The 16,826-nt window shown below is 44.0% G+C and overlaps 1 protein-coding gene across 3 annotated transcripts in view; it reads left to right on the forward strand.

Moving 5' to 3' along the window:
• Positions 1-16,826, forward strand: part of MCFD2 (multiple coagulation factor deficiency 2, ER cargo receptor complex subunit) — a 42,913-nt gene that overhangs the window by 15,345 nt on the left and 10,742 nt on the right. Inside the window, exon 1 of one of the 3 annotated variants that reach the window (XM_039245940.1) lies at positions 15,446-15,530. The exons of 1 other annotated variant lie outside the window; for it this stretch is intronic. In XM_039245940.1, coding sequence (XP_039101871.1) covers positions 15,477-15,530 — 54 coding nt within the window. In that variant the 5' untranslated portion in view covers positions 15,446-15,476. Of the gene's footprint in view, positions 1-15,445; positions 15,531-15,552; positions 15,577-16,826 lie in introns of those variants that run through there. One more of the 3 variants, XM_039245942.1, reaches the window with a different exon arrangement.

The raw sequence follows: 16,826 nt of genomic DNA on the forward strand, positions 1-16,826 counted from the left end.
ATGCTCTGTCTCTCTCTCTCTTTCAAAAATCAATAAACATTGAAAAAAATTTTTTTAAAAAACTGTAGTATCTCAGTGCAATTTTACCTCCCAAAGATAACTCAAAGATAAGACTTTGCTTTTTACCTTTCCAAACTTTTTTCTTTGACACACTGTGACACACTTGTACTTCTGTTTTTAATAGTGGAAATGGGATTGTACCATATATGAACTCCAAAGAGCCTTTTCCCTAATGCCGTAGAACATGTAAGCCCTCCAGCCCGCTATGTGCCTAAACCCATGTTGAAGTGGAAGAATTGATGAGAGACCAGGCAATGATCTTGACAGACTGAATATCTAAATGGTCAGTTTATGTATTGAATTAAACGGGTTTTAGTGGAGTAGACTAAATTTAGTTTTCTTTCACTTCCTATCTCAAGATGGGTGCTTTGGAGGAAATAAGTTCAGTCTCCTAGGCGAAATAATAATAATAATTAAGCCCTTCTTATTATTTTTTTAGATTATTTATTTATTTTGAGAGAGAGAGAGAGCACATGAGCACACGAGCAGGGGAGGGGCAGAAAGAGGGGGAGAGAGAATTCCAGGCATGTGGTACGCCGTCAGCACAGAGCCTGACTCAGGGCTGTAACCATGAGATCATGACCTGAGCTGAAATCAAGAGGCTTAACTGACAGAGCTACCTGGGCACCCCAAGCCTTTCTTTGGTTTTAAGTAATATTGAGCAAATTTTGCATGAGGATAGGACACTTGCTCATTACCAGTGCTCCCTTTGCCCAAGTGTCTATTTTCATATCCCAGTAAAATCTTCATAGGCTTTGCCCAGGCTCAGGTTTTAAAGAACCCAGGCTAAAACAAATGAGCTCCAGATCTGCATCAGATTCTGACTGAAAGAGGCCTAACCCCTTCCTGAGCCCCAGGGCGGACGTGGCTCTTGGGGAGTAAAAGTGGAAGGAGTCCTGGAGGCCAGCATGAGAGCTGCTTCAGGCTTGATCTGTCCCCCCATGTTTAGAGAATCGATCACTCACTCATAGCCCCAGACTGTGCCTGAGCCTTATCTCATTGCCCTATCCCTTTAGACACGAGTGACCCCACAGACCAAACTCTTGCCCTGAGGGAGGCCAGGCTACCCATGGACCAATTAATTAGCTGTTCCAGACAGCAGTGGCACAAAAAGATGGGCTCAACCAGTGTCTTCTTTCTGGAGATCAACTAAGAGACTTGGAAAGGATTTGCTTGTGAGCAGTGGGAATAAAGTTGTAAAGATTAAGTCAATTCAGCCCAAGCCAGGCTGAATCGACTAGGAGATGTACAGAGGCAAGGAGTGGTTCCCTTTGACACAGAGATCTCACCCAGGCCGGTGCTGCTGGCCTCCTGCAAGTAGGGCTGCAGCCTTATAGCCACAGACCCCATGCCTGGCTCTGAGCACCTGGGGGTGTCCAGCCCTCTGCTGCCTGCCCCCCCGAAAGACTGAAGCTCCTTTGGCCCTGCCCCATACCCACACTTACCTTGTACATGGCACCAGCAGTCACACAGATACTGTGTATGGCCCACGGCAGCTTGCACGTGTAGATAGAAGATGCTCCGGATGGCCTCTGGGCTGGGCTTCTTACAAGCCACTTACATCATTGGGGGGAAGATTTTGATTATAAAGGATAAAGGGTAGGTGAGCTTTTTAAGACACGTTTGGAGCAGATTTGGAGCAATTTTATATGGACTTTGCAAGAAAAAGAAGACAAAATGTTTTACAATAAATTCTCTCATTGAACTTGGAGGGAGAGGGTTGTTTGCTTTAGGCCTGATCTTGGCAAGTCTGGTAATATACCCCTAGCATGGCATCTAGCTGGTTAAAGCGTCCAACTTCGGCCCAGGTCATGATCTCACGGTTCGTGGGTTTAAGCCCTGCTTTGGACTCTGTGCTGACAGCTCAGAGCCTGGAACTTGCTTTGGATTCTGTGTCTCCCTCTCTCTCTGCCCATCCCCTGCTCTGTCTTTCTCTGTTTCTCAAAAATAAATAAACGTTAAAAATAAATGAATAAATTGGAGCGCCTGGGTGGCTCTGTTGGCTAAGTGGCCGACTTCAGCTCAGGTCATGATCTCATAGATCGTGGGTTTTAGCCCTGCATCGTGCTCTCTGCTGACAGCTCAGAGCCTAGAGCCTGCTTCTGATTCTGTGCCTCTTTCCCTCTGACCCTCCCCCGCTCACACTGTGTCTGTCTCTCAAAAATAAATAAACATTAAAAAAAATAAATGAATAAATAAAAAAATCACCCACTTTATCCTCCATTTCCCCCACTCTACCTCCTTACAGGAGAGGATGAGCCATCGTTCAGTACAGAGAGGTTCATCTAAATTGTTCTGTGAATATATGGCATTTCCTAAAATAAAATATGCTTCCAGAAGGATCAGTTTCTACTGTTAAAACTTTAACCCTTTTTGGTTTTTTTTTTTCTTAAACGTTTATTTATTTTGAGAGAGAGACAGAGCATGAGCAGGGGAGGGGTAGAGAAATAGGGAGACACAGAATCTGAAGCAGGCTCCAGGCTCTGAGCTGTCAGCACAGAGTCTGATGCAGGGCTCGAACCCGTGAGTGAGATCATGACTTCAGCTGAAGTCGGATGCTCAACCTACTGAGCCACTCAGACACCCCATCTTTACCCCTTTTTGAAAAAGAATACACTGTCAAAAGAAGTCCTTTTCATTTTAATTTTCTCCCTGTCAGGCGTGGTCCTTGAGTGTACGGTAAACCCTTGGAACAATTCTAATCACTCACAAAGAATAATGAACCACTTGATGACTAAGCAGAGGATTTGAGCTAATTCTTGGAGTAAACACTGGCTGGAAAAACTCCAGAAAAGGTTAACGACCTCAGTTCATGCAATGTCTGTGAGGCCGAAAAGTAACACGCCAGTTAAAGTTTTAGAAATAAAATCCTATTAGGAAGGTAGAAGTAATCACCATAGAAAATGTCCTCTTTACAAATATCATATGTTTGCACGTATAGGAGGATTAGGAGGAACTTAACTGAGGAACAAGGGGGAGAAGAAGGGGGAAATGGTGGGGGAAAGGGAGAAAGGCAAACCATGAGAGACTCTTGAATGCTGACAAAAACTGAGGACTGATGGATGTGGGGGGGAGGGGGGATGGGCATGGAGGAGGGCACTTTGGGGATGAGCACTGGGTGTTATGTGGAAACTAATTTGACAATAAACTATTTGTAAAAAAAAAAAAAGAAAGAAAAAAAAAGAAAATGTCCTCTTAAGAGACTTGGATAATGTGAGTAGACAGAATGCAGCCCATAGTTTATTGTATGTGTTTAGCCAATGTCTTGCAGGGATCCCAGTTTCATGACTCAACACCAGGAGCTCAGCCCGCCTCCACCTACACTGTGAAGCCTTCCCCTACCTGTCAGGTTTTAGGGTTCATGTTCATTCATGTTCATTCGAATATGAATATGAACTTAGTTTTAACATGAGCTGTATCTTACAGTTCAGCTCTTTTCACTTTCAATGTCAAATCCTGCAAGGCTTAAAAAAAAATTTTTTTTAAGTGTTTGTTTATTTTTGAGAGACAGAGAGAGACAAATCATGAGCAGGGGAGGGGCAGAGGGAGAGGGAGACACAGAATCCGAAGCAGGTTCCAGGCTCTGAGCTGTTAGCACAGAGCCCAACGCGGGGCTTGAACCCACAAACTGCAAGATTATGACCTGAGATGAAGTCGGACGCTTAACCAACAGAGCCACCCAGGGGCCCCTGCAAGGCATTTTTTTTTTTTTTAAGAGATGCAATTCTCAACTTGATACACTTTAAGGTTTTTTTTTTAATTTTTAAAAGTTTATTTGTTGAGAGAGAGCAGGAGGAGCAGGGAGAGAATGGGAGAGAGAATCCCAAGTAGGCTTCACACTGTCAGTGCAGAGCTGCATGTAGGGCTTGATCTCCCCAACCATGAGATCATGACCTGAGCTGAAATCGAGTCGGATGCTTAACTGACTGAACCACCCAGGCACCCCCTTAACTTACTACAGTTTAAAATACCTCTCTTACCTCTTCCCTTCTTTTCCATGTTTCTGTTATTGCAATCTTTAGTATAGTCATACTAATCAGAATTCCAAGCATAGCTCTGTAGGTATCACTGTGAAAAATAAAATTTAAAAAGCTTACTGTTCTTATAAAGTTAATTAACTGATTCATTCACTCATCCATGCCTTCATTTGCTGTTACTAAAACTGTGGTTCGATGTTGGGCAGAGAAGGGAAAACAATTATTAATGTTGCTTAGAGAAGAATGGAGCATAATGAGGGGGGCTTTGGGGGAAGGTAGGAGAAAAGTCAGGAATGGATTTGTGAATTGCCTTTTCCTACCATTCATATTACATTTATACATGAATATATTCCATACATGTTCTCTTTCTTTGAAAACATCTTGAAATCATGGTAAAATAAATTAAGCTTTGAGTTGATTGGAGAGCTAAGCTCACAGAAAGTAGCAAAAATTCTCAGTGGTCAGCAATTAAGAGGGAGCTCAACTAAGGGGCAGGGGAATGTTGACTGAGCTGATGCAGAGCCCCTCAACTGGGGTTTGCTGGTCTCAGGAACCAAGGTATTTTTGAACAGACCCATAGCAACAAAAGAAGAGACCTTGGGTTAACAAAAGTAAGGAGATAGACCTGATACTTCGACATAAAACTAGGACTCTCAAAGGGCTGTACCTTTGGTGAAAATATGAACCAAAAGTGAAATGTACAGACATGTACAGAGAAACAGTGAAGTTGTATCTCTTGGCCTAGCTTCTTGATTGGGGGAAAATGTTCTCTGAAGAAGTTATAATTTCAGTCTGCCCTTATTCAGGTCTAGAGTTCAATCTTATACTACCTATGGCAACTTGGGGGCCCACAAGTTGAAAAATTAACTTAAAAATGGATATCAAGCAGATAGAAGCAAACATAAAATCTCTATGAAGGTACATACCCTCCATCTGGGCCACACAGAATTCCCAGATACAAAGCCCCACTAAAGATGAGCCCATCATCAAGGGGTGCCTGGATGGCTCAGTTGGTTGGATGTCTGACTTCTACTCAGGTCATGATCTCGCGATTTGTGAGTTCGAGCCCTGAGTCAGGCTGTGTGCTGACAGCTCAGAGCCTGGAGCCAGCTTCAGATTCTGTGTCTCCCTCTCTCTCTGCTCCTCCCCTACTCAAACTCTATCTCAAAAATAAATAAAAATTAACAAATTTTTTTTAAAAAAGATGAGCTCATCATCTAAAATTATAAAATGCAGGAGGGTGTAATCACAATGAATGAGAGAGAAGAAATTCTAAGGAGGAAAATGGTACAGACCTGATCTAAAAGTGTCAGCCTGGAATGAATATTCCACAATTAAAATCTCCAACTCATCAGAGGAATCTGTCAGAGGCTAAAACTGTTTCTTTTCCTTTCTGAGCTTATTCAAAAGCACACATCACAGGCTAGACTCTGCCAGGTACCCGCTGATCCATGTGCCTTCCTCATGAAACATCAAACCAAACAATCTACACACTCACTGTTCCCAGAGTGTTATCAGGGCTTTTTCCTCCCTTTTTGAAATCCTTTCTTGCTAACAGTCTATTAACTGTTCTCTTTAAAATAAGTGAGTTTAGGGGTACCTGGGTGGCTCAGTCAGTTAAGTGTCTGACTCTTTATTTCAACTCAGGTCATGATCTCAGGGCTGTGAGACTGAGCCCCGCAGAGCTCCACACTGGGCATGGAGCCTGCTTAAGATTCTCTGTCTCCCTCTCCCTCTGTCCCTTCTTCACTCTGGATAATGCATGCAGACTCTCTTTCTGAGAAATAAAAATAAAATAAGTGAGTATACCATTTGCTTGCAGGTAACTAAATGTCTCTCAGTTACACTTTAACAGAGTGAAATGGAAAGACATAGCAGCAGGACTGGACCACAATAACTGTAGATAATAAAGTTCCCAGGCTATTAAAAAAATAAGTGTACTTTTTTGTTAAAGACATCTGTAAGTGTTTTATGTTTGGGGATGCTATTGTAAAATTCCATTTTCCATGTTTTCATTGCTAATATATGGAAATACCATTGAATATTTATCATATATTGACCTGTAGCCTGTGGCCTTGCTAAATTCACTTAATTCTAGTAGCTTTTTTATAGATTGTTTAGGATTTTCAATGCACATGATCACGTTGTCTGCAAACAAGGACTGTTTCACTTTTTCCTTCCCAATCTGTACACCTTGGGTATCTTTTCCCACAGTGGCTTGGCGCTCTAGTGTAATGGAGGATAGAGTCCAAGGTGGACATCTTTGCTTTGTTCCTGATGTTAGGGGAAGAACACTCAGTCTTCCACTATAAAACATTAACTGAGGGTTTTGAATAGATGTCCTTTATCAGATTGAGAGACTATCCTTCTATTTTTAGTTTATTGAAAGTTTTGTGTTATGGTTGTTTGTTTATCATGAATGGGTATTGATTACCTTTCCCCCCATCTTTTTAGATGATCATACAGTTTTTCTTATGATCATGTATTAAGTACTGAAGAAAAAGAACCCTGAACCTTAAACTTTATACACAGCCAAATTTTCATTTCAATGAGAGAGTAATAAAAATGTGCTCAGGCATACAAGGTCTCAGAAGTTTGCCACATTAAAATCTACAGTTGAAAATACCTTTAATGGAAGTGTCCAAGTAAGAGAAACAAATCCAGGAAAACCTTTAAAAGATATGGGATGTCAGGGCAATCTAATATTTCGATAAATCTACTGCTGTTAAAAAAAAAAAAGCCTAAGATTGACACAAATCCCAAACACAAACAACATGATAGGGAAGGAAAGGAGATAAAAAGGAATATTAAGAAATGCTAATAATGTGTTTGACTTATTACAGGGGAAGGTATATCTATTTAAAAGTTTAAGAGATCAACAGTTGTGGGATTTTTCACCCAAGTCATGAGTTCTTTGGTAATAGTCAGAGATGGAAGAAGCAAGGTCATTAGATCCTGATGGACATCATTTCCACCACCCCTATGTCAGTGTGCCTAAATTCAGAACATCCAATAGAAACTAAAACTCCACTGTGTTTCACTCTTTTTTTTTTTGTAATGTTTTATTTATTTTTGAGAGAGAGAGAGACACACAGCGTGAGCAGGGAAGGGTCAGAGAGAGAGGGAGACACAGAATCTGAAGCAGGCTCCAGGCTCTGAGCTGGCTGTCAGCACAGAGCCCGANAGAACATCCAATAGAAACTAAAACTCCACTGTGTTTCACTCTTTTTTTTTGTAATGTTTTATTTATTTTTGAGAGAGAGAGAGACACACAGAGTGAGCAGGGAAGGGTCAGAGAGAGAGGGAGACACAGAATCTGAAGCAGGCTCCAGGCTCTGAGCTGGCTGTCAGCACAGAGCCCGACGCAGGGCTCGAACCCACAAACTGAGATCATGACCTGAGCCAAAGTCAGATGCTTAACCGACTGAGCCACCCAGGTGCCCCAGTCTGTTTCACTCTTATCAAAAATGAGAATAAGAGAAGGAGATAAATGAGGCCCTACCCGGGTGCCTTGATTAAAGCAGATTTTACTGGCATCAGTAGTTTGAATTGCCCCTTTTGAGGTTCTCTTGAGCTTGGTGAATCCTGGGACAGTGCATCTTCGTAAGATGCAGGGCAGAGCTGTTTAAAGTTAGGGAGGGAGAAGGAGGGCACTTGTGAAGATGAACACTGGGTGTTAAATGTAAGTGATGAATCACTAAATTAAAAGTAAATACATAAATACATAATAAAGAAAGTGGGAGAGGGAGAATGATTGCTAAAGGGAAGGCTGGAAAAGAGAAGTGGCTTCATGTTCTAAGGCAAGTCCTTGTCAGTCAGGTCAGTTTTAGCAAACAGTGCATCTGAAAACAAAAGGCCTGAAAGTAATCTCTAAAACAACCCTTGCCGGAGCAACCCTTGGAATGTCTGCATGTAACTCTCCGAGGTACTCATGCTCCTTGGGAACAGTGATGGGTCATTGTGAAGGAATGAGGAACACAACACAAGATAGGCTTCTAATGGCTTTCAGCCTAAAAGACCTGTTGAAAAGTTTAAAAAAAAAAAATCACAAACCCAGAGTTTTAAATTCTTAGCTCAAATCACAGTCAGAGCCTGTGGGAGGGTCTTTAAAAAGTCTTTTTTGTCTTAGAGCTCCTGAACATAAGCAGCTAGAATCCAGATACAGTGTCTGATACTGTGGGAACCCATGTTAACAACAGAAGATGAATTTATAAACCAGTCATGTCCCTTATCAGAAAGTTAAGGCAATGAATGAGAACATATGGGACCTTGGGGATTAGAATAGGGGAATCTAGTTGCAATTCAGTGAATCTGAGTATCTGGAATTCGTAAAAGTCACTGGACTTAAGTGTGAACTGGATTTATGAAGGGGAGGTCACTGGGGGCTTATTGCCAGTCGAATCAACGTCTTTCTTCCATCAATCATCTGAGCCCTTGCTGGTGTCCTCTATTTGGGAGGGTGTCAAGGGAACCCTAGTGAGGGCTCCAGCTGGGAAACCACACAAACAAACTCTGAGTGAATCGGTATCAAATGGAGAAGGTGGGGGAAGAGCCAACTTAACTGTACTAGTCAGGTAGGAACATCCTTATCCCGCTACCATTCTCCAGTCCTTCCCCACTCAGCCCTGATGTGCTCACAAATGGCAGCTAGCCCAAGAGGGAATAGCTAGTGATAGAGAGGAATTTACTGTTTTTGAGACAATTTTATGTTCTTTTTCTGGCCACATGTAAAAAAAAATGTTTTTAGATTAAATTTCAGGAAATGTACGTTCCCAATTGTATACAATCAAATAATTATGAGGACTGTACCATTATACCATCATAAATGAACAACTTCCAGTTTCAACTAGACCTTCAACTCAGACCAGATAGCCTTCTGTTTTCCCTAGGCAGTTCACTTTCCCAGTTACACCATGATGATTTCAAACTTTGACCCGCTCAGTCTCCCTGCCCCTCCTCCAACCACGGCTCTGTCAGAAAATAGCCATGCTTCCCAAATCTCAGGCCTGTCCCCGCCTGGGCTTTGGATCCACTCTCTCCTGCCTCTTCAGTAACCTTAGCCTTTCAATTTTTTCCACTCTGCTGGCTCTTCAGTCTCGTCTTTGCTGGCTCCTTTCCAAAACGATGTAGACATACACATGGCACTCCGTCTTAAAGACCACCCTTCCTGGATCCTGTGTCCCCTCTAGCTACTTTCCATTCCCTTCATAGCCAGTGCTTGGAGAATTTGCCCGTATTTGCTGTACCGGTGCTTCCGTACCAGGCGCTCGTCGCACACTGCAATCTGGCTGCTGTCCAGCATTCCACATTAGCTGCTTCCTGAGCCCCCAGTGACCTCACCTTGATCAATTCAGTATCACTGAGGAATGCAAGTGACTGAAAGTAGTTTAAATAGGAGTTCTCCCCACATAGCAGGATATTTGGAGGCAGGCAGCTGCTCGTGCTGCTTCAGTAGCTCCAAAGCATTGGGGTGGCCTTTCTGAAATTCTCCCTGACTTGCCTTCATGGTTGAGGATTACTGTTGAGGTGGTACCTCCCCACTTTTGGGGCTGGAAGATGGGGAAAGATCAGCACCAGTCACTTAGCTATTTTTTTTTAGAAATGCAGACTTCCCAAGCACCCCTTGGTCTCATTGCCCAGAACTGTGTCATGTGGCCATGTAGCTGCAAAAAAGACAGAAAAGTGAGTGGTTAGTGTTGTTTAGCCTCTATTATGGGGATACACCAGAGCCAGAGGGTGGAAAATTGAATCTGGCCTACCACCCAGTCTAACTCACCAGAGTCAATGTGGTGCAGCACTTTGGTTACCTACAATCCCTGCACACCCCGCTTTCCCACATACACATTTTGCATGGAGTGTTCTCACTCCTCCATAAAGGAGCTAGTCCTAAAATGTCAGTCACCTCCTACAGACAGCATGGAGTCCAGGTACTCTGCGCACAGGCCCCCCTTCCAGGTCCAGATGGGGTGCCTGCTGTGGCCTGCTGACTCAAACTGAAGGTTAAATTCTCTGCAAAAATGAAAATGACAGTACCAAGTGTTGGGAGAATGGGAAAAAACGGAACTGTCACATGCTCTTGCTGGGGCATACGTGGTCACAGCCACTTGGGAAAACTTTTGGCAGTAGATTGCAAAGCTGAATATCTGTGTTCCCTACAAGCAAGCAGTTCTATTCCCGGGTAAATACCTGACGGAGATGCAAACAGATGTGCAACAAGAGAAACGTTCTACAACATTCAAAGCAGCATTATTTATAATAGCCTCAAACTGGGAACTACCTAGATGTGCAAAGAGAGCAGAATAGCATACAGAAATGAGAATGGTCTAAAACCACACACATTACAGACGAATCTCAAAATAACATTGAGTCAAAGAAGCCAGAGACAGAAGAGTGTGTACTGTGTGATCCCATTTATAGAAAATACAAAAACAGGTAAAATGGCTCTGTGCCATTAGAAGTCAGGATAGCAGTTACCCTTTGGGGAGAGGGTGGTACTTGGGGGGGAACACAAGGCGGGGGGCTCCCAGGATGTTGGTAATGTTGTATTTCTCGATCTGGGTGATAGTTATATGGGTGTGTTTAATTTCTGAAGATTTATGGAGTTGTATGCTTTTCTATATGTGTACTTCTCTTTGTGTATACTATTGTGAAATAATAGAAAATCCATGTACTAGTCTATACCCCTAGTTCCTGGCATAGAGCTCCTAAAACCCTTGTAATTTCCCAAGTGATGAGAACACTAGGAATGTTTTTGGTCTAATAATTGATTTTTGAGTCCTGACCCTGGTTTCTGACACAGTACCTAAATCCCTTGGAATTTCCTGGGTGATAGGAGTGTCTTTTGTTCTAATGAGGTGACTCTTGGTGGGGTCCTGGAAAGCTTCAGAATGGAGGCTGGTCACCAGAAAGACCAAGCCATGATTAGAAGCTTGGAACTTTCAGCCTCAGTCCCCATCCTCCAGGAAAGAGAGAGGGCCTGGAGATTGATCTAATAATCAATCATGCCTATGTCAGAAAGCCTCCATAAAAATTGCAATAGTACAGGATTTAGAGAGCTTCTGGGTTGGTGAGCACAACCGTATGTTGGGAGGGTGATGCACCCCAACTCTGCAGGGACAGACTCTCCTGCACTTGGGACCCTTCCAGACCTCACCCTCTGTATTTCCAAATCTGGCTGTTTTCAACCGTGTCTTTTATTACGTAACAAACTGGCAAACATAAGGAAGCATTTCCCTGAGTTCTGAGAGCTATTCTACCAAATGATCAAATCCAAGGAGGGGGTCGTGGGAACCTCAAGTTTGTAGCCAAGTTGGACAGAAAGTGTGGGTAACTTGGGGACCTACTACTTACAATTGTCATCTGAAGTGGGGGGCAATCTTATGGGATGGAGCTCTTAAGCTATGGGGTCTGTACTACAGTTAGTGTCAGAATTGAATAGCATTGTAGTACACTAAGCTGGTGTTGCAGAGAATTGCTTGGTGTGGGGAGAAAATCTGCACATCTGATGTCAGAGGTATTGTGTTTGTAAGTAAAGGACAATAGAGTGTGTCTTTCCTCCACAACTGTACAACAATAAAATGCATAAAAACACTTTCAGTGCACAGTGTGAAGAAACAATGAAAACTTCCTTTTAGGGAAAGAAAAAAAAAAAAGAATGCAAAGCATAATATATCTTTCTCCTCCCCTCTCCCAAACCCCCAGTAAACCACATCCAATCCTGCTGGACAGATATAGTAAGGGATCTCCTCTGGAGCAGTATGTTAAGTATTTGATTTGGGGAATCTGCCAGCCCCTCACTTGTTCTGTGCCCTGGTTGTGCAGAACACCAGTGTTTGTATCCCACTACCTGTTGGAGGGGATTCAGGAATCCAGGGATTGCCCTAAGTGTTAAACAGTAACAGACAGATGTTGACCAGGCTTGAAATTTTAGGGACATAAATGATTCCCTCAATCATTTGTTAGGCTTCTGGTCAATTCCGTGCACGAGTAATAGCAATCAAATAACTTACCTAGGGGGTCTTTAAATGGTTTTCTAATTAAAGATTTAAAAAATGTTTTCCCATGGGGCTCCTGGGTGGCTCAGTGTTGGTTAAGTGTTCGACTCTTGATTTCAGCTCAGATTGTGATCTCACAGCTCATGAGATCCAGCCCCATCATGGAGCCCTGCAATGGGCTGACAGCAGCGAGTCTGCTTGGGATTCTCTCTCCCTTTCTCCGACTCTCCCCCACTCATGTGCTTGTGCTCTCTCTCTCCCTAAATAAATAAACTTAAATTTTTTTTTCAAATAGGTGACATTTTTCTTGGTTAAAAAAAGAAACAATACAAAAAGAAATAAATGAAGATCTTATTGGGGCACCTGGGTGGCTCAGTAGATTAAGCACCCAACTTTGACTAAGGTCATGATATTGTGGTTTGTGAGTTTGAGCCCCAAATGGGCTCTGTGCTGATAGCTTGGAGCCTGGAGCCTGCTTTGAATCCTGTGTCTCCCTCTCTTTCTGCCCCTCCCCTACTTGTGCACTTGTGCCCTGTCTCTCTCTCTTAATAATAATAATAATAATAATAATAAAGTTCTTATTCTCACCTCTGTTCTCTTTTATTGGTTTCTTGTGTATACCTCAAGTGCTTACTTTTGCAAAACAAGCAAACCAAATATAAGAATATTTAAGTCTTCTAGGGGTTGCTTTTTATGGGCTCAGTTACAGTTGAGGCAATTCAAAACAACAGCTGCAGGTAGAGAGGCCACCTGTAGTCCATTTTTGCTACCTTTGCTACCTTGGGCCTCAGTCTTATCTCCTGATAAAGCTGCCTCTTCCCTGCTTCCACTTGTGCTGGGTATACAAAGAAAATTATTTATTTCAAACTCATTCCAAGTTGTGGGACTAGGTCAGTTTAGGCTATAAGCTGCAGATAAGGAGTTCTGCTCTTACCAAGGCCTTATTTTTAATCTCTGCTTTCAAATAAGGTGTCTCTAATCTAGATTTGTCACTCACTTGCTGAAAGCTACTAAAGAAAAAAAAAAGCCAACACCACTAATGTTTTATATTGTACCTGAGATTTCTCCTACAAGACAACTTTGGTTGGCATGCAGTCTATATTCAAGGCCCAGCAAGTGACAGCAGTTTGACAGTTTCACTACTGCTTAACAAGTCGGCCGCCACCTTTCCAATTTGGAATAGATAGTCTTCACCACTGGCCATGTTAACTTTCAAATAGCTAATTCCACATGTTAGTGTCTGTTTTTAGTGTCCTACTTCTGGTACCAAATTACTTGCCGAGTAGGAACTAGTTTAGCTACAAGTTACAGAACATTCACCTATAAATGGCTTAAGTAAATGTGTGCTCTCTCATTCATGGACTAGAATGGGGGCAAGAATGGGTTCAGGGAGGTCAGTTAGGAAGCTCTCACAGTAGTACAGGTAGCAGATGATGGTTTCATGGATACCAAATATACCTCAGTAGAGCTGAGGAAAAACCAAGAATAGCTCCCAGAATTTTAGCTTGAAGAACTAAATGAATGGCAATGATATTCACTAAAATGGACAAAACAGAGAGGTACATGTTTGGGGATGAAAATATTTGGGGAGGCCACGTTAAGTTTGAGATACCAGTTAGACATTCATGTGAAGATGTCAAGTATGCACTTTTTTTAGGGAATTAGGAATTATTGGGAGAGGTCATTGTTAGAGAAAATTCAGAGCCACCTGCTTATAAGTGGTACATAAAACCACAGGACTAAATGAAATCACATAAGGAGTTAGAGTAGGGTAGATAGAGAAGAGAAGGAGACTTGGGATAGTACCCAGGGCACTTTGATATTTATAGGTTGAGCAGAAGATGAGAAGCCAGAGAAAAGAACCCAAGAAAGAATAGCCAATGAGATAGGAGAGCTAAGAGTGCATGATGTCAGAAAATGAGAAGAAAGTGTTTCAAGATGGGAGTGGTTGACTATGTTGCATAGTACTGAGAGGGCAAGTAAAAACAGAACAAAGAAGGGACCACTGGATTTGCATGGAAATTGCAGTTTCAGTGGTATGATGGGGTAGAAACCGGAGGGTAAGCTTATGTAATGATGAGAAGGGTTTATTAGAGAGGAAGCAATTGTTAATTCTAGAGAAAGATGATAGAGGGTAATATCCACAGAATAAGTGGAAGCATGGGTTATATAGAATGAGAACACAAGACTATGTCTTATTTGTATATCTAGTAGCTCCTAGTACAGTGTTTAGTACATAGAAAGTACTCAAGAAATGTTACCGAATCAATGAATACATGGGCAAATGTAAAAAAGGGTGGATGACAGATACAGGGCTGAATAATGAACAAGATCAAACTAACCCAAGCTTCACACTAAGGAAAGAAGGGGGTCTTGATCTAATAGGGTTTCTTCAGGGACTTTGGGATCCTGGGAATTTTCTCTGGGAGCGGACTGACATTCAATCTCAGATGAAGACGGGAGGAGGAACGGTGTACTGTCAATGGCAGTTACCTTGGCGAACCTTCAAGACGGCTGATCTGCTAAAGCAGAGTGCAAGGAGGATTCTGGGATCATCTACTTAACCCCTTCCTTTCTCCCCCAGACTGTCCCTTTTTGAATCCAGACTCATATGAAAAATGATTATGGATCCTTATGAACACAAATGGGAGAAGGGATTTACAAAACGACGGTCCCACACTTATTTATCCATCTGATCAATAGATATTCATGGAATCATAGTCTTGTATAGGGAGAGAGATGTAAGGGCAGGATTATGTGGGGCTTATGGTTTCTTTTGTTCGTGGGTCTGTTTTGGCGGGGGGGGGCATTGAAGCGCTTTCTATTGGGATAGCAGGTGATTTCACGAAGTGCACAGGTAAGGTGATTGTTGAACTGGACTGCCGATAAAATCTTGGGTGGGACTCTATACAAATGAATAGGTCTTGCAGCTGAAGCGGTTTGTGGACTGCAGCAAGCGGAGGCTGGAAGTAGGACAATCTTGGAATCGCAGGATCCGTGGCTGTCTCCAGCGTTTTCTAGACATTTCATCAGGAAAAGAATTAGGATTCCTAGGTCGGAGGAACCTAGGAACCTGTAAAGGTGGAGGCAGACTGGAAGCCAGCTGTAGCATCCGCCCCATCCCCATTAGCCATCCTACGTCCCACGCCCGACTACATTCCTCGCAACCTGCTGGGCCCCAGAAAGCTCAAGGGGCCCAGCTTAGGCCCGAACCGACAGTCGCCTTCGGGGAGGCAGACTAAAGAACTGCGCCTGCCAGGGACTAGCCCGTCCTGAGCCCTTTACACGTGGAATCACCCGAGCGGTCCACTCTGCCTCGCGCCGGGCAGGGGCGGGACTCTGCGGCACCAACGGGCGGGCAGATGGGGCGCGCATGCGCACGGCGGGTCGGGCTGAGGGGAGGGGCCGAGGGAAAGCGTTGTGAGGACGGGGGCTGGCGAGGCTCATGCTAGAAGGCTTCGCGTCTGAAGACAACTGCTTGGAAACTGGTGCAGCCAAGGTAAGTGAACGCGGGCGGAGCCGAGGCCCGACCTTCGGCCTCTGAGGTCTGTGACTCGACCCTGGGCAAGGAGGTCGGTGGGGCGGCACTCAGGGGTCCGCAGTGGAGCGGGATTCCGGCACCTCTCTCGGGCTCGGGGCCTCCGGCTCGGGTCGGGGGATGGAGGGCGGGAGCAGCCTGAGTAGGGGTCTCGGCCTCTGAACTGCCTCAGGAAGCTTAGGCTGCTGGGAGCATAGCCACTCTCCTGGAATAGAGGCCGCCAGGGCCTTTGAAGCCAGATGGGTCCGGCTGGGGCCGGTGTCTGCCTTCTTGGGACACCTGCACGCGGGCCTGGGGCGTTACTCTCCGTCTACCGCTGGTAGTTTGTGTCCCAGAGGGGGTCACAACAAACAGGTCTTTTCTGGCCAGGCGAGTGGGAAGACGGGGGTAGCCGACTTCCTCTTGTATTCCCTGTCTGGGCACAGCACTGCCATGCACCCGGTGCCGAAACCAGAAACCTGGGCGTCACTCTTACCCACCACCCCTCCTCCCCCGGCTCGGTACTCCTTCACCCACCCAGTCGAATCCATCACAGACCTCCCTTAAATACTTCCAACCTCATCCCTGATCCCCAGCCCCTCTGCTGCAGCTAGTTCAAGCCACCATCGTTTCGCCCCTGCCCTACCTCAGGGGCCTCCTGCCTGGTCTTTTGATCCTTTGTACTTTGTTTTGTACTGGAAAACCTGAGTGATAATCTTAAAACACAGACCTGATAGTGTCACCAGGTCCCTTCCCGCATTCCCTTTCTGTTCATAGTGGATTTTCATTGTTCTGAGCTGGTTTTTTCCCCTTAAATAGTTTATTGTCAAGTTGGTTTCCATATAACACCCAGTGCTCATCCCAAAAAGTGCCCTCCTCCATGCTCATCACTCCCCTTCCCTTCCCTTCCCCTCCATCCCCCCCCCAGCCCTCAGTTCTCAGCATTCAAGAGTCATGGTTTGCCTCCCTCCCTCTCCCCAGCCATTTTTCCCCTTCTTCTCCTGCTTCGTCCTCCACTAACTTCCTCCTAATCCACCTATATGTGCAAACATATGGTATCTGTCCTTCTCTGCCTGACTTATTTCGCTCAGTATAACACCCTCTATTTCCATCCATGTTGCTACACATGGCCAGATTTCATTCTTTCTCATTGCCATGTAGTGTTCCATTGTATAGATAAACCACATCTTCTTGATCCATTCGTCCGTTGATGGACACTTAGGTTCTTTCCATGTTTTGGCTATTGTTGAGAGAGCTGCTATGAACATTGGGGTACAT

The sequence above is a fragment of the Hyaena hyaena genome, unplaced genomic scaffold, assembly GCF_003009895.1.
Source record: "Hyaena hyaena isolate Hyena2069 unplaced genomic scaffold, ASM300989v1 scaffold_274, whole genome shotgun sequence".
In the NCBI taxonomy this organism is placed as follows: Eukaryota; Metazoa; Chordata; class Mammalia; order Carnivora; family Hyaenidae; genus Hyaena; species Hyaena hyaena.